The sequence below is a fragment of the Calliopsis andreniformis genome, unplaced genomic scaffold, assembly GCF_051401765.1.
Source record: "Calliopsis andreniformis isolate RMS-2024a unplaced genomic scaffold, iyCalAndr_principal scaffold0048, whole genome shotgun sequence".
Classification (NCBI taxonomy): domain Eukaryota; kingdom Metazoa; phylum Arthropoda; class Insecta; order Hymenoptera; family Andrenidae; genus Calliopsis; species Calliopsis andreniformis.
In genome coordinates this window covers 479,077-503,064 of record NW_027480457.1, presented here as the reverse complement: position 1 = coordinate 503,064, position 23,988 = coordinate 479,077, and the positions used below count along the sequence as shown (strand labels likewise).

The 23,988-nt window shown below is 31.1% G+C and overlaps 1 protein-coding gene, 1 long non-coding RNA gene and 1 pseudogene across 3 annotated transcripts; 2 read left to right on the top strand and 1 right to left on the bottom strand.

Annotated features, from left to right (window-relative positions):
- The first annotated feature begins 3,352 nt into the window (after window positions 1-3,352).
- Window positions 3,353-5,408, top strand: LOC143187508 (fizzy-related protein homolog pseudogene; annotated as a pseudogene).
- An 8,676-nt stretch (window positions 5,409-14,084) lies between these two features.
- Window positions 14,085-16,902, bottom strand: LOC143187543 (uncharacterized). 2 transcript variants are annotated; one of them, XR_013003222.1, is made up of 4 exons: window positions 16,675-16,902; window positions 14,705-14,799; window positions 14,468-14,587; window positions 14,085-14,391 (listed from the first exon to the last, which is right to left on the bottom strand). It is a non-coding gene; the product is annotated as an uncharacterized LOC143187543 (long non-coding RNA). The 2 variants fall into 2 exon arrangements; XR_013003221.1 differs by having other exon boundaries at window positions 14,085-14,394; window positions 16,675-16,901.
- A 580-nt stretch (window positions 16,903-17,482) lies between these two features.
- Window positions 17,483-23,717, top strand: Reptor (repressed by TOR). Its single transcript, XM_076391735.1, has 6 exons — window positions 17,483-17,944; window positions 18,021-18,658; window positions 19,660-20,076; window positions 20,217-20,714; window positions 22,524-22,646; window positions 23,323-23,717. Exons 2-6 carry the CDS (start codon window positions 18,028-18,030, stop codon window positions 23,415-23,417), a joined length of 1,764 nt encoding a protein of 587 aa, XP_076247850.1. The 5' UTR covers window positions 17,483-17,944; window positions 18,021-18,027; the 3' UTR covers window positions 23,418-23,717.
- Window positions 23,718-23,988: the final 271 nt, after the last annotated feature.

The window sequence follows — 23,988 nt, the reverse complement described above, 5'->3', positions numbered from 1 at the left end:
AGTCAGAATGTACATTATTAGAAATTCAGAGTCAGCGTCAAGAAAACTCACAGTATTTAGAACCTACAATCTAAGTGTTTAGTTATAGTAGATTTCGTGTAATTAAGTTTAGTCTAATAAAGTTTATTAATAAACATCGGAATCCAACAGTATTTTCAAAAACAAATAACACAGTCGTGAGCTGTGTGCGTGCGCTCACATAACAAAGAAAGTCATACACGTATACGCGATGTAATACCCAAAAAACTACTTGAATTATTCAACCTCTTTGCGTATATGGTTTTCACATATGGAAGAACTTTATACGAAAATTTTCCGACATAGTAGTTTTATTTAATTATGACGTTAACTCGCACATGCAAAATAATGTTATAAAACTACAAACATTAATTCACAATCAGCTTTCATCTCCAAAGTACCATGATCGATTTGTTTACACGTGGAATAAAAGTGGATATGTTGATGAAAAATCAAACAAATTTGAAAATCCAATAGATTTCGCTTTTTGACAACAAGATTTCATACATCCGCCACGCTGTTCCATATAGGGAATCATACTATTATACGATGTGCGTAGTGTAACAAATTTCTATGTCTTAAGCACTTTTCGGAAGAGTTTTATCATCATGAAGAAGTCATAATATTCATATTAATATAAAAGTGTTTTTAAAAGTATCTGACTATATTTGAATTACTTACTTAACGCCTCTACTGTTACATGTAATATTAACTTGTACTTCCTTCGCTTTATTTTTATTTCGTATAAGTGCCTACTGTGTAATTAAGAGCGCAAGTATGTATTGTATAAAGTACCCTATTTTTCTATGATGCATTGCGTACTATTTCCTAATCTAAGTTACAGAGTTATTGATTCACATGCAGCTTACGTATGATACAAAAATATTAAGAGGTTCCTTGATTATACAGTAAAAGTTGAATAACTGCCTGAAATTTGGGACCGGTAGCAGGCAGTTATCGAATGGAGATAAAGATTCATTCCTTTGATTGAACTCGAGCCGAGGGTCCGAGTTTTTTTTTTGAAATGTTGTTGGAAACCCACGGGTGTTTGAAGTAATACATGTTGGTTAAATTCAGCTAAAACTATATTGCCAAACAGATACAACAATTCTCGGACGAGTTTCGTGAACGAGGTTCTAACGAAAAAGTGACGAGTACAATTCCTCCTGATCGGTGTCGTACGAGACTATTTATCTTTACAGGACTATAGCGTGTTTTAAGTGGAAAGGTGATACTTTGAACCCTTGCCCCTTAGGAGATGAGTAATACTGTCTTTGGACTGCACTTACTCATCTGTTTTCGCCGACTTCCGGAAATATCGGTTATCGCGGTGATTTTTCAGTGAATCACGTCTAAGCAAAGGATAGTTTCCCAACAGTGTTTTGAATGTAGAAAAGAACAGCGAGTAAAAGAAAAAGAGGGTAGATAGTGAAGGTGACGTAAAGAAAACATCATTAATATAATGCTACTGCAATGATAAAACTTTTTTAATTTTGTTAATTCTTTTAATAAAATTTTTACAAAGATATTTTTGAGGTTCTTTTGATGAAAACAAGACCAAATACGAAATAGTTTGGATCATATTTGCATATTTAATAGGTGATAATAACTTTCCCTTTCACATAGTAAATAAGTAAATATAATTCAAACTATACTGTGTTGGATCTTATTTTAACTAGAAAACCCTCAGAAATATGCCTGTAAAATAACCAAAATTGCAAAAGTTTTGTATTAGTGTGGTCTCTCCGATACACGAGCTGAGACTGAATTACAATATCTATGTACCTTACCCTACCATCGAGCATCGATGTAAAAAAATGTGTCCTTCGTTTGTCACATCTGGTCTTTTCGACCATCGCATTTCGTAACTACGTGCTTTTAGATTTTTCTATACTGTAACTGCCTGCTTCTAGATTCTAGACAATTGCAGCTGCCTGATACAATATTATCCAAATTATATCATGTTTGTTCTCGTTCTAATCAGAAAAGCATCACAGATACGCTAATAAAGATTTCGTTAAAAAAAAAATGTCTTTGCATTAGTATTGTTTCACCGATATACGACTTCGGAATGGTTAACTTGCTCGGTCTCTGCTTCGCTGTTGAGTTTCGAAGCATCTTGAGACGGGTCCCCCTCAGTGGTGGAGATGATTCCCAGGCAGTTACACTTGGTTACACTGTAGATAGATGCAACTTCTACTGTATTGAGAAACACAGCGCACACAATAAAAGTTGTATCTGTATTTAAAAAATGGATTATACTGTTAGGTAATCATCTGTACCAGCAACTAACAGAGTGAATTCTAGAATCAATTATATTTTTACCACTTTTGTTTGTAACTTTTTTTATATTATTTAAACAATTGAAAAATATTTTACCAGACAATAGAACTAATAAAATATAGTAACTTTCGTCTTAAATTTTTTTCTATCACCTGTAGATTGCGAGTTATAAAATAAAATCGTAATTTAACCGAACATTTAGGGATTGATTTAACCCTCTCAGAGTGAATTTCCGCAAGAAAAAATTGCGTGTTACGTATCTGTGTTCTTTCTCACACATATAAATCTTACTTTACAATATGTACATATTTATATACTTCTTTTTTCAATAAGCCGTATATTATACTAAACGATATATTATATTCCGCCATGTTAAAACAATCAATGAATTTTTATAAAGTTTTATTTATTACAAGTGGCCACTGTTTCACTATCATAATTATATACATTTAATTTTTTTTCTTCTTTAGTCCGCAAATTTTGCTACGAAATGTTGCATATTTTTTAAATAATTTAGCATTTAAATTGTGGCATTTTGGTATGAAATAGGTATTATAGTTGTGAATAAATGTAATAATACTATTTTATAATTCGCATTTTGTGTCTGTTTTAAATTATCATAATACTGATAATTCCGCTTAACGAAACTGGAATATTCAATTTCACCTTTTCTTCTTCTTATTGAGTATAAACATCTTTCACATACGAGTGAATTATTTTTTAAGTGATTTATAGTATATGTACATACATACGTACAATATATTCAATTTTATGGTAGTTAATCGTATGTTATTTTACTCTGTGTTATCTAATTGCACAGTCGACCGTGCTAATTGTTCCACATTGCCTCATGTCAGGCTTTGTATGTGCGAAATTGAATTCTATTGGCTGGTAGTAGCTCTGCTGTCGAATTTTAGATCAAACATGGCTGCACCAATCAAAATTGAAATCGATGTTTCGATGATAGAGGGTTTCTATGAATACATACAGTCGTTTGACCATCTGTTCGTAAATCAACCTTCAAATTAGACCTTCTGATTGGATAATCAAATTTATCTTTTCTGAATACAGCTTTTTCACTAAAAACTTTCCAAGTTGATGTTGAAAGGGTGACTTACGGAATATTTGTTCAATCTTATAAATTTGATATTCGATAAAAATAATAACAATGGATATGTAGTTTAAGTACTTTAATGAAACATACAGTGTACATACAGTGTATAATTATGTGATCAAGTATAAAAAATTGTGACACAAAAAAATGTTTCACTACCAATATCAGAAACGCTTGCTGAAATCAAACAGCGAAAGTCACACAGACAATTTGGCAAATCCAAGCCTTCATTCAGCAATATATTTTTCGCCCACCAAAATGGTGAATAATAGTTATGATCGATTTATACCGACAAGATCGGGTAATAATTGGCAAACAACTTTTTCAATGATATCAGAAAACAATAGAAATGGTGTAGTAACGAAAAAGACTCGTGAAAATGGAGAAGGCAGCCGGGATGGTATTGCTTATTCATGTCTCTTAAAAAATGAAGTGCTTGGAGCAAACATAGAAGACATGAAAGGACAGTGTGAAGAGCGTAGAGTATTATCACCATTAGCTACTAAAAATCTCTTTAAATATACTACACCTACAAAAGATCATATGTTACTGGATCAAAGTTCACCTTACTCTTTATCACCATTAAGTGCAAAAAGTCAGAAGCTTTTAAGATCGCCACGAAAAGCTACGAGAAAGATTTCAAGAATACCATTTAAAGTATTGGATGCTCCAGAATTGCAAGATGATTTTTACTTAAATCTTGTTGATTGGTCTTCTCAGAATGTGCTTAGCGTTGGACTGGGTAGTTGTGTCTACTTATGGTCAGCTTGTACTAGCCAGGTGACCAGATTATGTGACTTATCCAGCGATGGCAACAGTGTAACATCAGTTGCTTGGAATGAGCGAGGAAACTTGGTTGCAGTGGGTACGCATTTAGGTTACATTCAAGTTTGGGATGTAGCTGTCAATAAACAAGTGAGCAAGTTGCAAGGACACAGTGCAAGAGTTGGAGCGTTAGCATGGAATGGTGAAGTTTTATCATCTGGTAGCAGGGACAGGTTAATATTACAAAGGGACGTACGAACTCCTTGTGTTGTTAATGAAAGACGTTTAGGAGCTCACAGACAAGAAGTGTGTGGTCTGAAATGGTCTCCAGATAATCAATATTTGGCCTCTGGTGGAAATGATAACCGTCTTTATGTGTGGAATCTACATTCTGTGTCACCAATACAAACGTATACAGAACATCTAGCAGCTGTTAAAGCAATCGCGTGGTCTCCACATCACCATGGTTTATTAGCCTCTGGTGGTGGTACAGCAGATAGATGTATTAGATTTTGGAATACGTTAACTGGTCAACCGATGCAATGTGTAGATACTGGTTCTCAAGTTTGTAACCTAGCTTGGAGTAAACATAGTTCAGAATTAGTCAGTACACATGGCTATTCTCAGAATCAAATTCTAGTTTGGAAGTACCCTAGTTTGACACAAGTTGCAAAATTAACAGGACATTCTTATAGAGTTTTGTATTTAGCTATGTCACCAGATGGAGAAGCTATTGTAACTGGTGCAGGTGATGAAACTTTGCGATTTTGGAATGTGTTCAGTAAAGCACGCAGTCAGAAAGAAAATAAGTCTGTATTAAATCTGTTTACTAGCATTCGATGAATTAAGAATTAATATAATGTACAGATTACAGTTCATAGATGTGCAATAAGTTATTACTTGTAGAAGTCAAGTATACCCTTATGAGGAAAATGAAAGGCAATATTGTTTTTACATTTTTTTTATACAAGATTGTTTCATATACAATGCATTCAAATTTTTCTAATAATTATTATGACCTATAATGAATTTTTGATCCATACAATATTTGTCATTTACAGCAAGTGTATCTATTTTATATTTTGTTTTATTGCATCATATTATTCACGTATAAATCATAATTGACTTTTGCTATAAACAGTTTATTATGAAATGTGATGTAAAGAAAAAATTGCTTTCTCAAATGTATACTCATGTGTAATACTACAGTATTAACAATGATTTTTATTTGTAAAATATACAAGTCCTTTAAAGATCATAGTACTATATGTGAGACTTCAAAATATTTAGTTCTTAGACATATACAGTCTGATCAAATTTGAAAGATTTATATCATAAAATATTTGTATAAAAAGTAATTAAGTGTCAAAATACTATAGCTGTTATGCATTAAGTGTACAAAACAAATTGAAATATGATTTAAAATAAATTTACTTATTTATATAAAAATGAAAATAATATATCATAAAAACATACTTGTATGTTCCAAAAGAAATTTAATAAGTAATCAATATACTTACTGTGAATATTCTAGTGAATTAAAATCTAAAATTTATATTTTGTTCTAAGAGATATGTATAAATAATTCTTTAAGATTATAAGAACTGCTTGAATCGTGGAAAAAAATAAATATATTCTAAAATCAAATAGTGTAATCTTGTATAAAAGAGTTATAGAAAATACAGTACATAATTGTATTATGTTTAATATAAGATTTCATATTTATTATCATATGTACTTTTCTTTTAAACATAGTTACGTTACTTTCCAAGATTTTGGCATCATAATATTTAAATTGAATATATAAATAATTCTAATTAACCCTTGGAAAGCCGATTTTTTGGAACTGCTACAGCTAGTTCAGATAATGCAATTTTTTCACCGATTTGACAGAATGACCGAATCAATAATAACCGAAGACAGCGTTCACATATTTTTGTATTTTCGAACCTCTATTCACCTCTTAAATATATATATATATATATATTTTTTTTTATTATTATTATTAAAACAGCCGTTTGACATTCCATCAAACGGAGTATAGTAATCTGCTAATTGTAAGTGGAGTGCACCATTAATAGAGTCGTTAGATAGAGAAAAACGCAAATTTTCGAGTCTGTGTCAACGCGTTAAATATCTAGTAAATTGATGGCTTTTGACACAAATAGATTAATACTTTCTTTTGTAGAGAATGATTAGATATATTGGTTAATATATTAAAAAATAATGATTCCATTTAAAAAGCATTGGAAACTTTCATGAATTCATGACCAACATCTCTAGGCGTTCACCTACGAAAAAAGCAAAAAAGCTAATCACGTCAAATCATGTCCTCTCTCGAAACCATGTAATTGTTATCTGACATATTTTTTATTATTATGAAAATCAAACCTAAAGAACATACCAAAAACAAATTATTGTTTTTAATAATATTTTTGTATTTATCTGCAAGAAATAGTTACTTATATAACGTAGTTACTACATGAGAATCTTCAATTTTTAAAATCATTATTTATTAATACATTAATCTATCTAATAGATCACTATAAAAAAATATTAATGTATTTACATCGAAAAGCCATTAATTTACTAAATATTTACATGTCAAATTTTTCAATAATTGAATGTAGATATCTTCTAAGCTAATGATTTTCCGACATAAATGGGTTAATACTTTTTTGTAAAGAATGACCAGGTAGATCAATTAATGTATTAAAACATACAAATCCATTTAAACAAACATTGATAACCTTCATATGTCCTCTCCGCATTCACATACGACTACTTGTATTTCAAACGTTTTTTAATATTATCAAAAACAAGCGAGATATTTCAAGTGATAAAGTTAAACGATTCATCCTGTATGTATGTATGCACGTATATACATACGCGCCGGGCAGTAATAAAGATGCTATAGTTACATTAATTTTTCGAATTTCATGTTATAACTTTAGGGATATATTCTTGATGTATTAACTATTAAATTTTGGATATATAAAAAAAAAATTTGATCCTTCTGGCTTATCACATGGGAAGTTCCTTACTACGCGTTTTCACAGTCGTATTCATTGTGAGATCTTATTATGTATTCATGTATTTGTTGATATTTGTTACGTATTTTATAGATATACTAATTAATCCAATGCATATTTTTATTACGTAATGTAGCATAGACACAATTAAATATTTCCGAAGCAATGAATTTCGAAATAAGTACGTGTACCTTAGTATGTACTTTTAAGTAAAACTTCTTACTCCACTGAATTTAACCATAAAAAATTAGGCATGTCATTTAGAATAAATATATTGCTACTCTAGTATAAGATTTCTGCAACAATACATCCCTTGTAAATGGCATTTTCACTTATTACTTGAAATTGTAGAAACGAATAAGAAGAAAAGTTTCATAAGACATATTGTATAATGAGTGGTATGGTAGGAGTATTTTTCTGTTTACTGACATTATCAGCGCCGCGCCAGACATGACAACACAATACATATGTTTTCTACATCCACTGCTCGAAAATCATTGGTTTTTCGGGATGTCGCTATCTCAGCTTCTATCAATTTATACAGGGTGTCCCAAACTAAGTGCGGGAGTCGGAAATGGGAGATTCCTGGGGTTATTCTAAACATTTTCCTTTACAAAAATGTCCTCCGAAGCTTTGTTAACAAGTTATTAACGAAAAACTTCGACCCATCAGAGAGCGCGAATATCAAGCGCCCGGCCGACCAGCGACAGGGCACAAGCTACGCGGAGTGTCTGCTATTCACCGTGCTCGAGGCTTGTACAAGAAACTCAAGACCTTTACGTTATTGCCCAATTTCTCCTAAACTATTGGATGAAAAATTATGAAAAAAATCAGGGACACGCTAGCTATCGCGTTACATATCGTGGAATTTTTTCAGATTTTTAAATTGTTAGCCAAGACGTAAAAAAAAAACTATGTTAGTGTTAATTTCTCGTAAACTATTGGATAAAAAATTATGAAAAAAATTAGGGACACCTTAGCTATCGCGACAAATGTTGTGGAATTCTCTCAGATTTTTAAATTAATTGACAAAATTGTAAAACATAAAAACGAGAGACAAGAAGGTTATTGACCAATTTTGTTAAAACTATTAGTGGAAAAATTATGACAAAAGATGCAGCAACCTGTTAGCTATCGCGACTAATATTTTGGAATTTATTCAGATTTTTAAAACAATTAACAAAATTGTAAAATCCAAAAACGAGGAAAAAGAGTTTTAAAATGCAGATTTAGTAAAGTAATGCTCTAGTAAAAAAAATAAAAAGCAATGTTCTCGTAGTTCCTAGGGATCGTACGTTATTTTACTGTGTATTAAAACATTGAAAACTGTGCAAGAATACTTACTTCATAATGAATGAACAAAAATTGGACGTATTAGTTGCTGTAATCCGTAAAATGTACGTAAACATTAATTTTTATTTTTTTGATTATGACGGACCAAGGCAAAAAATGTTGAAATAAATTGAGATTAATGATATGACTCTAGTATGTAATACGAATAATTACTATCGGTAAAACTCACCCATTCGGAGAGGAATTCACCTGCTGCTTGAACACTTGCTCCATTGGGTCACTGTGCCGATCCCGATCATTAGGGGCCGATGCCCAGGTAGCGTCGATCGCAGGTATAACACCACAAGAAGCCACCTTGCATTTACAACACTTCGCGGTCACTAATACTGATCACTTCACTAAACGAGCACTTGACCTTTTAATAACCGACAACTGACTATTTTGAAACGTTTTGCGGCATTCCGTAAATAAAAACAAAATGTTACACAGTTCGGTGGCGAAATTACGATCGATACTGGCGATTTTTTCCGAAGTCTCTTTCCTCGTGCCCTGACATCCCTCCAGCGCGACTTTTCGGGGTGTAGCTTCGTCGAAATACTCGCATTTGATTTGTTAGTTGACACCAACGAGGTTGGATCTTCTTCGGTTACTTGTTTTAGTGGAGGTAATAGTCTCTTGATCGGGTCGAAAAAGTCGTAAGCAAATTCATGGGGAAAAGCAAAGGCATATCGGATTAGCGTAGGAGACCGTAACGAGTGTCTCGCAGATGTGGCCGTTTATGATCACAGGTATTTGCCCTGCAAGTTTGAAAGAGCCACCGGTACCCGAGACCGAAGGCCGCAAGGGTTGCGTCTCGCTAACCGTTGAAGTCCCTTCGATGTATTCGGACGGATGAAATATGGAATTGGCCGTTGTTAAAAAGCGAGTTGGGGAAACTCTTTTGCCCTTAAACATTTGGTCAACGAATGTCTGGCAAAGACTAATTTGTCGCCGCATCGGGGGTTAAATACATCAATTGTATTCAAATCCCTTTAACTATTTCGATGTCTGCGTCCTGCGACCGAGCCTTGCTTTTTGTCACGCTGTACATGCAGTGACCGTAGACTTATTCTTATTGTTTGCCTGCTACCTTACGCAATATTTTTATGAAACAAAATCGAAAAAATAAACAGATATTTGTAGAAATATTATATATATATACATTTGTCGCTACTACTTATTTGTATAGGTATTTAATGCAATTATACTTCAACTTAATAATTTCTGATATGTTACCTTATGATAAATTTCATAGTGCCATATTTATTTTAACGCTGTTAAAATATGCAACTCTTCTGCTTCGAACAACTCCACCAGAAAAATATGTAAGGTTTTTTGGCACCTCTAGACCATTTTTCTTCAGTTACAACGTGTAACCAAGTAGAAATCCCGACTCTTAACATACACATATAATGACCCTCACGTACATCGTTTTCATGATAAAACACCGTATTTATAATTTTATAAGGTTTTTCATTTATGTGTGTTTTGGTACTAGGCACAGCATTTACAGTAGAATTCTTAAGTTTGATAATATCAGAATCTTTATTGTCGAATAGCAACATCTGAACGACCAGTACATCTCTAAATGAAACTATTTCTGTTTTTACAATTCTTTAAGATTCTTTGCAACTATAACATTCGCCATCTTTATGCCAATCCGAAAATTCTTCTTCAAGCAATTCTGGTAAAGTTAAATTTGTTTTGTTAATACAGGAAGTTATAGGAAGCTGAATTATGCAATTACGTTGCAAAGTCACATTAGTACAGCCGCAATTTTTACAGAGAACAGTTACGAACATCTCATGCTCTACCTTACTTTTAAGGTATTCCAATTTAATACATAAAGCCACAAAAAATTCAGAAGCATCTTGCTGTACATTTCGAGAAAATTTTCTTCCGACGAAATATCTTATACGAATACGAAATAGCCAATTCATTCAACGGATCGGAACCACGTACCCGCCATAACAACGTCCTTATCGATACGCATCGTAACATGCATTGCACTATCGCATTTGCGTAACAAGACACTTTATCCAAATTCAAAAATCCACGTACATTCCACTTCACACCATTATCAATGTTCTTTTCATCAGATCCTTCTTGCACACGTAAAATCGCGTCACTCGTAGCCCACGTAAGATCCGCAATTTTGGATTTTCGTTTTTTCGTAACCGTCACAACCAGTAATTTAGATTTACAATTTCGTTTCATTCGATTATACTCCAGAATTACCGGTCCACTGACTTTTGCAGAGAGAGGATCGAAATTAATCAGATGAAGACCATTCAACGACGTAACGCGAGAAAGCGCAACGTAAACCTGTCCGAAACTAAAAACGCTATTTCCAACATCCATAATAGAGTCGTTGAGTCTTATGAAGAGTAATTCCATAACTGAGCGATACGGGAGACTGTTTTCGAAATATAAAAGCTGTATCCATTACTTCAAATTTCACAGTAATAGTTATGGAACAAAACATTACAATGTTTTAGGCCGGCCTCGCTTTACAGTGGGTAAAAAAAGTATTTGTACCCCTTGTTTTTCGGTGATATCTTTATATAAACAACTAACACTTTAACGAAAACTATATTTTTTAATAGTCCATTATATGTTAAGATAATGCGATGAGTAACAATTTCACTAATCTGTTATAAAGAAAATAGTACTGGAAATATACAAATTTAAAAATCAAAAAAGTATTTGTATACTTTAACATTTACTTTAACACTTTATGACAGAATATGTATAATATTTTAAATTATGCAATATAACTAATATTTCGTATATAATCCTTTGGCGTCAATAATAGGTTGCAACCTTCGTAGCATTGATTCCACTAGTTTTTTAGTTGTTGTGTAAGATATTTTAGTCCATTCTTCTAGAATAACTCGTGTGGGATTTATTTAGATGGTATGATAGGAAACAAGTGTCGGTGCTATCGAAATTAGAATTGATTAAGTATATTTGAAATATAAAACACCTGCAAATGTACTTATAACCTAATGAAACTGTACAAACAACGCGAGAAAACTCGCTTACTGTTGCTGTATTTTTATACCATTAATTGCGATGAAATGAAAAAAATATGTTAAAAATATAAAATGGGAAGAATCACATTTAACATTTTCTTGTAACAACAGCAGGAAGAATCTAAAATTATTTTTATTTACTATTAACTGCGATGAAATGAAAAAATGCGTTTAAAATATAAAATACGAAGAATTATATTTAACGTTTTCTTGTAATAACATGTAATGTGCCCGCCTATGACTATCTCTATCCTATCTATACTTTCTACAAATATGTACTCATAGTCATACTTGTTTTCGAGAATCAAGTCACCCTAATCTTAAGAAATGCGTCATCCGCGCCCTATGAACTAAGCGTCATCGCTAAACCTTAGATTATCTGGTAAAATACGTTCCCTATCCCTACCACTGTCCTGTTCACAACCCTTAAATAGCCTAAACATTTTTACTTTAGAGAGAGATTCTGTCAAGAAGTCGAACAGTCTACATTTAAGAACAGTACTTTGTGAATAAACCTCTTTAAAAACCCAAAAGTTGGTATAAGTTCTTTCTTGTGTCCATTACAAACAGGACGAATCTGAAATTATTAAAATCTTACAGTTTTTGAATACGAATACAAAACGGTAATATTTTATAAAATTTACTTTAAATTCGTATTGTTCTTGTTACTTATTTTTTTTATTGTACAATTATTAATTATAAGTAAAATTATATTCAATATAATGTTTGCATATTGTCTAAGTACATTAAAAAATCTATATATTTTGATTCAACGATATTGTACTTTATTGTAGTAAATACAAGAACATTTTGTTAAGTAATTCTAAAATCTAACGCTTTCCATTGTGCTTAAGATTCGTTCTGTGACTCTCAATCAAAGAGACTAAAGTCCATTACTTTAGGATGTATTCGATAATGTTGCCTTTATCTCCAATCGTATCGAAAATACAGCAGGTGAAGAAAAAACTATGTCGCAATATTAAAAATGGACAAATACAAGAGTATAAAGCAGCAATTCCTCAAGTCAACAATGCGAACATCATTCCTGTTATCGAATGTAACTTCAACATCTTTTATTATCTTTCCCTTGCTGTTGGTTATTAAATTTATCTAGTAGTCAACTAATAAAAATTGTGACTGAAAAACGAACCATTAGCTTTGATACCATGATTGCGACATGAGAATTTAATTGTACCATTCTATAAAGTCTGTTATTGCACTTATCTGCTTTTGCATACCAAATTCAAAATTCACATACAACTTCACAAGATTACCTCCGTTTTGAAATACCGGATATTTCACCGAAGTTTCTAATAATTTGATTATTAATTGGTGCTTGATTTACAAAAGTTTCTACTTTAACATATCTATATATGTAAGAACTGATGGAGCACATAAATAATACCTATGCCTAATTAACTGAAATTATGAAATAAATTTATAACAAATTAAACTAAAAACATACAAAGTACTTTATTACTTTCATTTATATTATGCAGTTAGAAACACAAAACCCAGATACATAACTTTTATCTCTATAAGCTGTCAAACGTCATGCACGGCAAACGAAAATCATGTCACATTCAAAATGATCATAGCAATTTCAGAAGAAACCGGCAATCGGTACGCGACTGCTAAAAATAACTTTAATAGTTCATAAGCATTTTTATTTACGCAAGTCCAATAAAAATGCATTTATTGACAAGAAATTTCGTGGCATAATTCATATTTGGCGTGAATGTCTACCTAGACTTCTGATGTGTTGCCAATCACTTCAATTAAATAATACCGCCATACTCTTAAATTGATTCAGAACTAAAAAAATAGCATTTGGCATCTTCCTCGTTCGCGCAAATTTACATAAATCTATCTTTTTCCCTCTAACATAACTAGTAATATAGTTCTCACAGACATCTTACGAGACTTTACTAGACGTCTGCCGACACACGAGGCACTTAATATGCTATTTTTCGATAATGCATACGCTAATTTCACTAATATTTGTATCAGTATGTAGATGAAGGTTTACAGAGTAATAATTAACCAATTTCTATGAAAAAACATCTTGTAAGATACATTTAAAAAAGCTCAAAGTTTCAACATCTCATTTTTCATTCGTGTATAGATATAGTCTCTCGTCGAGAGCCTCTTACCAGTTCATTCCCACCAGAGCTAGAGGGGCCAAGCTTCCATGTTAAAAGTTGAAATCACGTTTGCAGTGGCGCGTATCGTTTTGAGGAGAACTAAAATGTATGAATGTATGAACAAGTGCATGTGTGTATATATACGTATACGCATCGAGTATTTCAAATAAGATTAACTAATTGTTAGACAAACCAGGGTAAGTGAGAACGTAATTTAAAAGTTTTTCATTAAAATTGTGGAAATTTATTAAAATTTTTAAGAAAACCTTTTAAATTACGTCCGCACCTGCCTTGATTTACCTCTTAAATTATATAAATATAATAAAAATAACAAATTAGAGGTGAAAATACACAACCTAGGTATGTATATAACATCTTTTATTAATTATTTTGAATTAATCGTACAATTGACATAATTTGACATTAATGACATTATTGACATTAATGAAACGTGAAAAATATTATAATTATTTATAGCTTACATGTAATTCACTACATAATTCTTATGAATAAACTGTAAATTTTTATGTACTAATGAAAATTTGAAATATATAAAAAGATATAGAATGCATATGATGCTCAAAAATGTAGAAAATGTGAAAAATAAAGTCCAAATCAACGTATTTAGAAGAAGAAGTAAACTCTTATTTAGGTTCCATTTCTTTTAACTGCTATAAAAATATGAAATTGCATAAAAATCCAATCAATTTAATAACTTATATTTTTACTTTAAATTACATATACCTGAAAAAAAATGAAAAGTAGACCCATTTGCTCAGTTCATTAGACAACTAATGTCTTTCAGGGTTCTCCAGCATCTTGTTCCTGTTAATCTATGGATTGTTTATTAATTGATTTCAATATCTGGAAAATATTAAAATTATTTATAGTATCAGATAGACTTATATATAATTTACTATACATAATTCTTATGAACTTATATGTTTATTTATATTTTGTCTTACTTTAAATAATACATACTTGAAAAAAGAAAAAAGTAGAGCAATTTGCTTAGTTTATTGGACAACTGAGTGCCCTTTAAAATTTTCTATCATTCTCTGGAAGGGTTACACCAGCTGCAAAAATATAAAATAATAGAATAGTAAAATCAAATACAAATTTAAGATACATACGCTACATACAGTAAGGAACATAACTGAACCAATAACCACAAGTTTTGTATAAATCATTATTTATTGCCAGGAATATAGAAGAATAACAGAAAATTAACATTATAATTATTTTTATCATATTTAGAAGTAACTTAAGAAATTGTTTTCAATAATTAATATTTCCTCGTTTAGCAATGACAAAAAAAATAGATTGGCTCGGTTTTGCACCACGTCCGATACTTAGCAATATTTAATATGTTATTTATCTTTAATATTTTGCTTGTAAAGGGTTGTTTTGTCCACAACCCTTTTGCTTGTAAAACTGCCCTAATTCGCTTTGGCATACTTTCTACTAATTTTTTGCAATAATCCGGAGATATTTGTTCCCACTGTTCTTGAATTCTATCATACAAATCTGTGATTGAAGTTAGTTGGGAGTCATATGAATCCCTAAGTCATCTTTTTAGTAAACCCCATAGATTCTCTATTGAGGTTGGGGCTCTGTGCAGGCTAATCCAGAACAGAATTTTTTTAGTACTGAGCCAATTTTTTACACTTTTAGCAGTGTGCTTAGGGTCTCGGGCATGCATGAAAATTACATTTTTTTCTTCAAAAGGCATATTTTCAACAGCATCTATGAGATAATCTTGTAAAATATCTTTGTACATGTACTGATTCATGATGCCATTAATTCGGTGCAGTGATCCAACACCAAATGCTGCTAGGCATCCCCAGAACATTAGGGATTCACCTCCATGCTTTAACGTTTGTTTCACATGTAATGGTTTATGCCTTTCATCTTTATGAATCCAGCACCAAGACATGCCATCTGAACAAATTTTGTTAATTTTTGTCTCATCTGACCAAATAACTCATTCCCAGTCAGTAGTTGTCCAGTTTCGATATTTTTTAGTAAATTCCAAACGACGTTTAATATTCTTTTTCAATAACATTGGCTTTTTTTTTTCTTAATGTTTCTAAACTCAGCTCCTTTGAGGGTTCTTCCTTGAGGGTTCTATTCGTATCTTCTTTTAATAATTTTGCAGCTATAATGGCACTTGAAGCTTCACCACATGTGACAAACTGTATAATCCTTCGTTCATCCTGCGGTGATAATTTTTTTGATCTTCCTCCAACATTTAATAATATACTTTTACAGTATTTTTTTCATATTCTCTGCACTGTCGATTGACTAACACTGCAATTTTTCGCCGTCTTATGCATTGACAAGCCATCATTCAAAAGAGAAATGACTTTTTTTAAACAATTTGGAGCAATTGACTTCATATTTATTCTTACTTCACTTGCGTGCTTTTCCATTCGACTGATTGCGAAGAACTGAGCGTTAAGACAGAATAATACTTTGTAAACATACCAAAGCGGTAAATGTAAACATATAACTTGAACATTCCACGTAAATATTTCTTTTACAGACCGGTGCAAAACCAAGTCAATCTATTTTTTTTGTCATTGCTAAACGAGGAGACATTAATTATTGAAAAAATTTCTTGAGTTACTTCTAACTATGATAAAAATAATTATAATGTTGATTTTTTGTCATTTTTCTATATTCCTAGCAATAAATAATTATTTATACAAAACTTGTGGTTATTGGTTCAGTTATGCTCCTTACTGTATATTTTACAAGATTTTATAATACAGAAAGATTATACATTTTAAGAATTCTACCTTTGCAAGCAAATACAACATGCAGAAAAGAAAAGAAGAAAGAATATAATTTGCTTGCAAAGTAGTCTCGATTCTTAAAATGTAGGATACACTCATCCCATATTCGCATACAAACATTTTATACTTACAGATCTATAAAACCACACATACCTCATGCTTTATATTTAAAACTAAAAAATTTACAATTAATTGTTGATGCTGCTTTAGGTTGGTCTGTGCAAGTCGTGCTGCTTCAATCCTTCGAGGTTCTCAACTGGCACCATGCAGTGCCCTGTAGATATGGAACAATGTGGAAGATGGAATCGTAAAATCCGTCGAAACTTTAAAAATGGTGGCTACTGACTCTCATGGACATGGAATGTTGTGCGGTGGCAGACCATGGTAGACTAGCGCCGCATACCGATCCGAGGAGAACTAAAACGCGACTTCAACTCTGTACATTTGTGCTTGGCCCCCCTGATCCAACCACTCGTGAATGCACTTGGCGCGAGTCTCTCTCGAGACTCCTGATTTGTATATTTATCTTCCTACACACAATAAATATTTACAAATAAATATGAATACATAAAAGTTACAATGTTACAACCATACAACCAATAAACAATTTTCCCTATAAGCCCTAAATCTTTTATTGTTTGTCTTTCTCCTTTCTTTTCTTTGTTGTATGCGATTGAAGTTTCTCGTTGACATATTTTTTTATATTACCAATCAATGCCAGAATTTAAATTTAAAGACAATTATAAATGTAACATTTCCTATACACTTCACAGAAATTCTAATGAGCCAATTTTTTATTTTATCACATTATAATTGTTAATAAATTGACGAATCATAAATGATCGACAAGTATAAGATTTATTTTTGATTGGTTGGATATTTTCATTGGCTGAGTATTCGACTCCTGTCATGTGATCATTTCCTATTTATGTTAATATCACTGATACTGTCTCGAAATCTTGCAGCAAAACAATAACAAACTGTGTTTTGTGATTGAATTGTGTGAATTTTTGGTGCGTAACTCAGAATTGTGGTGTAGAAATAGATCGTGACTCGTACTTTTTACACAAACTATTTTTCCTAGAGGGAAACAATATTTAGAAATATCAGATATTAAGCGAGGAAAATTTCGTACAGCAATGTCGTTTTTTGGGAAAAACATTTGCTGACGAAAGTCATGATCAGTTTATATGCGGGTGGTGAACGTGCTATGTAAATGTGCAAATGAACTTTATCAATAATTTGTAACAACAAGGACTGTGCAAATGGATAAATCATCCTTCTAGATTTTATTTAAAAGTGAATATTGGAGACGTGTACAATTTTTAAATTGCTTTTTGCTTCATTAGCTTTAAGTTTGACTTGACTAGTATACGTGTAGAATACATGTAGAATACTTGATTCATTTAAAGAAGTATAATTGGTAGGTCTTGATATATTAAATCGCTCAATGTGTATTTTAAAGTCATATTATTAATTTTGTTCTATATAATTTTAAGCTCTTTAATGGGAGAATTTGGATACACTGAACTATTTTCTGAAATTAAAAGTAGCTCAATGGATGGTATAATAAAGCAAGAACCTAATCAGGAGATGGGTCCCTCAAGTGCGTCAGTGCCGATACCAGGAGGACATAGAGGCACTAGGGGTATATATGACCAGTTTTCACCATCTCCATTGACTGTACCTTCAATGTGGCCTAATAGACCAGACCTCGTAGAATCTCCCTTTAAAATGGATTCTGACCAGTTGGATGTATCTTTCAAGATGGAAGACGATGATATATTTCAAGTAGATAAAGCAGATCTTATTCAGGGACCTACACTTGCCGAACTGAATGCTAATGATGATACGCTTCTTGGTGACTTAAATTTTGATGATTTACTTTTACCAGAGGAAAGGATCCAACCATATAAAGTAGATATGAATACAGCTCAATCAACTGGCCCATTCAATGATAACAATACTGGTTTTGCTCCAAGTAGTTTTCCACAGTCTAGCTCAACATATCGTAATATCTGTCCTACATATATAAATGCACATGGATTCAATCTGAATATCAATATAAATGTTTCTGATAATTTAGAAACAGTTAGCCCCAATACTTTTCCAAGTCCAGGAACCAGTAATATTGCAGGTTTATATATAATTCTATTCTTTATTTTTAAGATTTATAATATAGTATTATACACATTATGTAGGATAATTCTGGAAATTGTACCAGGTTATAGATCTGTTTCATGTTTGGTAAACAGTGTATAGAAAAATTTTGTTTATCCAGCTCTACCATCTTTCTCTACAATCTTTGTCACAAGTGCATTTAGGTAACTTCCAAAGTGTAATTGCATTTTTTTCTAAATGGAATACTACTATTTTTATTATATAAATTGATTTCTTATACCATTTTACATATTAAAAGTATAAGGTGAGGTCAATGAAAATACAATATTTCATAAGGTACTTTATTTTTTTGTAAAACTTAAAGCAAATGTTCAAACATTTCTTGTAAAACTTAAAGCAAATGTTCAAACATTTCATCATTACATTGTACATATTGTTTTATGAAGTTTATGAAATTTCTTTATCTGCATCTTGTCTGATTGCATTTCTAAAATATGCATTTTTTTTAGAACAGATCTACTCTTTACGCCGATTAAATATTTCGCTATTAGCAAAATATGTCTACCCACAAAATTGTTCAACAAAACTTACCTTGTATTATTTGCATACAAACCAACACAGGGAATCAATTTATGTAAAACAATTGTAGGGTGCTATGTAAGAAAAGAAATGTAATTGCATTTTGCAAGTGCACTAATGCTCTCATAAAAAAAGCAGCAATGGAATGATTTTTTTCTAATTTTATTTAAAACAGTTTGGTGCAATTGCCAGATTTACTTTTCATATATTATTGAATAAGCAAGACACTATAAAACCAAAACTAGGATGTTATATAACATGCTTTTATGCTTATTTCAATTTCAAATAATATTTTCTACTTCTTGAAGTCATCCTAGTGTTGATTTATGGTACCTCATTTTTGCAGATTTATATTCATGTTTTCGATATTTTTGATTACTTAATTTATGCAATTTTAGTAATATCTTTCAACTAGTAATAGCAGTAATTCTTTTAAAGGCAGTTCTACGGCAAGTTCTTCAACATCTCCGCATCCTATAAATAGGCCTAATGGACAATCTGCTCTTCACGAGCTATTGATGAGACGATGTGAAAACTCTTTTGATAATTCCATATGTAGGGCTACAAATGTTGGATGCTCAGTGAGCAATAAGTCTAAGGTTTCCCGACTGTCAATGTCTGCTCCTACCCGAACAATGGGACTAGAACAGATTTGGGCTCGCAGAGAGCCACGGCCACATTTATTAAGTACTGGTAGTCTTGGTGTTGTCGAAGCAAGTTCAACAAGTAGTTTAAGTACTGGAGGAGCTCTTAGTCCAGATCCGCTTTATCATATTGATCAGTTTAGTCATGATGAAGGCTATGAAGACAGTGATGATGATAGTGATCATTATGATGATTACAGCAGTGATAACGGTATTCTATTATTTATACATAGTATATAAGTAGTATGTTTTTCTGATGATTTTGCTACTATACGTCTATTAATATTATATATCTAACATGAATGTATATTTATAATCTTATATATGTATAATAAATGTATATTTTTGCAGACACAGGTGGTAGTGATGTTGAAGATCAAAGTAGCGGTAGTAGAGTAGGAAGTGGAAGTGTAGACTCAAATCGAGAAAATAAACACAGTAAAAAGGAGCGATATTTTTGGCAATACAACGTACAAGCAAAAGGACCAAAAGGTCAGAGACTTGTTGCAAGAGCACGTCTCGAAGATCCACATATTTTAAATGAAGCCACAGATCCCGTGTTTAGCCCTCATTGTGCACTCCGTGGAATTAAACACAGTGGGAAAGCACGGAAAGGAGATGGAAATGATCTTACTCCAAATCCACGTAAATTGTATAGTATTGGTCGCGAATTGGATAAACTTTCTCGTATTATAAGTGATATGACACCTGTTTCGGAATTGCCATTCACAGCAAGACCTAAAACGCGCAAAGAAAAAAATAAACTTGCTTCTCGAGCATGTCGATTGAAGAAGAAAGCTCAACATGAGGCGAATAAAATAAAACTACATGGTCTTGAACAAGAACACAGTTGAGTATTTGTAGTTGATTTCTACGTGTATGTGGATTATCTATGTAATTTAAGATTTAGTAATTACAAAAATTTTTTCAAATAATATATTTAAGGTTTTCACGATTTAGGTTTCAACTATTTTTCGAGGCTTTCGTGTATAACCTGAGATTTTTAGGAATTTGTGTTCGACGTTTCGCTAACATTACACCTAGTTTCACAAGGAGTCTATGAGCTCTTTAATACTGATCTGGTGACATACTGATCGGTGCATCCAAGAATCCCTGATGAAGCTATCTGCAGTGTTAGCGAAACGTTAAACACCAGTTTGTAAAAGACACGGCTTACACCTAGCAGTCTCGAATGATAAAGATCTTTTTATTACCAAAATAATGAGTTTCAAAACAAATTGAATATATTATTTACAATGAAAGTAAGTTATACACGGTGTGCCGAATCTGGCGGTGCAAACGAAATGCTAGAAATTCTATATGAAAAAATTAGTCGAAAATATGAAATTTTTTGATATCAATTTACAATCGAGTACAAACAAGTCGAGTACAGAAATATAGCTTTAGGTGCTTAAAGGGTACATAGAGTAAGGAGAACACTCAGAGCTTTACCAATGACCGTCTCTATAGTAAGCTAGAGGTATTCCCCTTTCCCCGTTTACCCCTTAAATTCTCCTAAAACTGTACTTCAGCACACTCGTTCTTGGTTAAAATTCAAAGTCAATTTTCTCGGAAAGAAGCATGATATTAACAAATTTTTTTTGTATATTATCAACTTATTTTTACACCTACAATTACTAGCTTTCTGCTTCTATTACCAGTTTTGAAACATTCCGTGTATACATTTTATTTATATTTTTACACACTTTTTAATATCTTTAACTCTTTTAGTACTGGCAATTTGACCGCATCCTGATACCGATAGATCGGTACCTTGCCAATAAACGGGTTAATATCACTTTTTATAGAATATATTCTGTTGAAGTGTACATGTACTTTCTTCAATTTTTTAAAGTATAAAGTTACTGTATATAGAAAAGTTGTTTGGTTTTGAAAAAATGTAAAAAGATTTCAATATCTTATCAAGTTATTATGTGCAAATATGGTGGTGTTAATTTTATTTTTATAAATAGATCTACATATTTTTCTTTTTCGATTAACTATTTTTTAAGTGTTTTTATGGATATTGACGTCAAATATCAAATTTTAGAACAAAATCAACATCTGTTATTAATGTTTAAGTATTATACAAATTTTCTATTTTCTATGTTTTTTATTAGATTTGTTCTAAAGGTAACAAAAAATGCAATCCCATTAAAAAAGATAAAGTTTATATTGAAATTTTTTCAAATAGTAATTGTGTGACATATTTACATTTTGTTTAACTTGTCTTCTTAAAATCAAGCAACTTCGGTGTATAAAAGATTGATGTAATAAATTAAATATATTTTAAATTAAAATACTAACTTAACAGTACGTATTTTAGTAACAAATTTTAGTAGTGAAAGGAATATTGGAATATTCTTCACAATTAATTCTTTTATTTCAGTTTACAATAAATATTACATATTCATAAGGATAAGATATAAGGTACAATTGATGATATTGATTCTAATCGCATATTTCTATATTAGTATATTGAAAAAAATTTATGTAAAACCAATTCTAAATAGAAAATAAATTTCAGTAGCCTGTATTTGAATTAAAATTAATTTCATTGATTGTACATTATTAAAGTAAGATAAACATGTTGTAGAAAGGTTAAAATCATGATTTCGAGAAAAATATAGTCTAATCAGTGACTAAATATTTTTCCAGAACGACTAATTCAAGGCATATCTCAGGCAAAACAGACTTTGGCTGCAAAATTAACGGAACCTAATCCTGAAAACCAAGAAGAGTTGACGCGTCAAATGGAAACATATTGTAAATTTGCAACGAGTAAGTATGATTACATTTTTAACGAAAAGTTAATAAAAATATTCTACATTTTAACAATATTGTATAAAAGAAACTTATAGAGTGTAGAGTGTATAGAAAAGTACACTTTCAATCATCACTACTGTTTAAATGGTTAATGCAAATTATATGTTATGTAACATTTTTAACTACATAAAAAAAGTGTGTTTATATTAGTATACATAATTATTCTATGTTATCTATTCAATGATTATAAAATACAAAAGATAACAATGCTAATACTTAATATTTATTGCTATCAGTTAGCCTTAAATCATTACATTAAATGCTATCAATCTTTAGAAATTTTTTTGAAATACAGTTTATGGTAAGAAATTTTGTAAGAAATATGGTAAGAAATTTCATTATTAATGTTGCAATTATTTGAGAAATAGTAGGAAAATCATTTTTTTGATACAAATATATAAAAATGATAATAATTATTTGTTTTATTGTATGTAGGATGAAGTAGTATTTGAAATATTTTAACAGAATAATTTTTATTGACAGAAAAAAGTTCTTCAAGCAAGTATTGATATCAAGATGTCATAATCTGCTATTAATATAGTGTTAAATGAATAAATTAATTCTGTATATTATTACACATTGCGAATTTGGGAATTGTAGTACAATGATTGTTGTATAATTTTAATTGCAGAAATACGAATAGCGAATCATTCAACTGAATTTGTCAACAAAGTATTAGACAAAGTTCGAGCTGGTGTTTCTGATGGTGGCATTAATGAGTTTTAATAAACAAAGTTTGTTTACTATAAGTGTTTATTGATATATACGTATATGTATATATATACGTGCAAAAAGGAAGCGACGGACTCGTATAATATTAAGAATTTATTATAAGTTGAAAACAGAATGCTTTGAAACAGTGTTCGAAAACTAAAAATATAAGGAGAAACCAGTAAGGAAATCAAATTTAACAAGAAATTACAGTAGCAAATCGATTGGTTTTAATCAAACTTTTTTAGATGAATTTAGGATTTGAGTTTTATAAATATTTTAATCCACTGATGGTGCGTCTTCATTGCTTAATCTTTTGAAGAAGAAAAAAAATGTTCAAAATACAATTATATACCAAAATATATTTTATTTGAAGCACTGAATGTGTTAGAAAAGAAATTCTTATATAAAAAGGAGAATAAATGTATATAATTTTTTAACGACACATTAAACATTTCCAACATTTTCTTTTATTATTGAGCTATAATAAAATCATGTTATTAATGATGTTAGTTTTTGCGAGACTTATAAATATAACAATTTGAGAGCACACAGAAAAAGAATTTTAGTACCATGAGTGGAAACG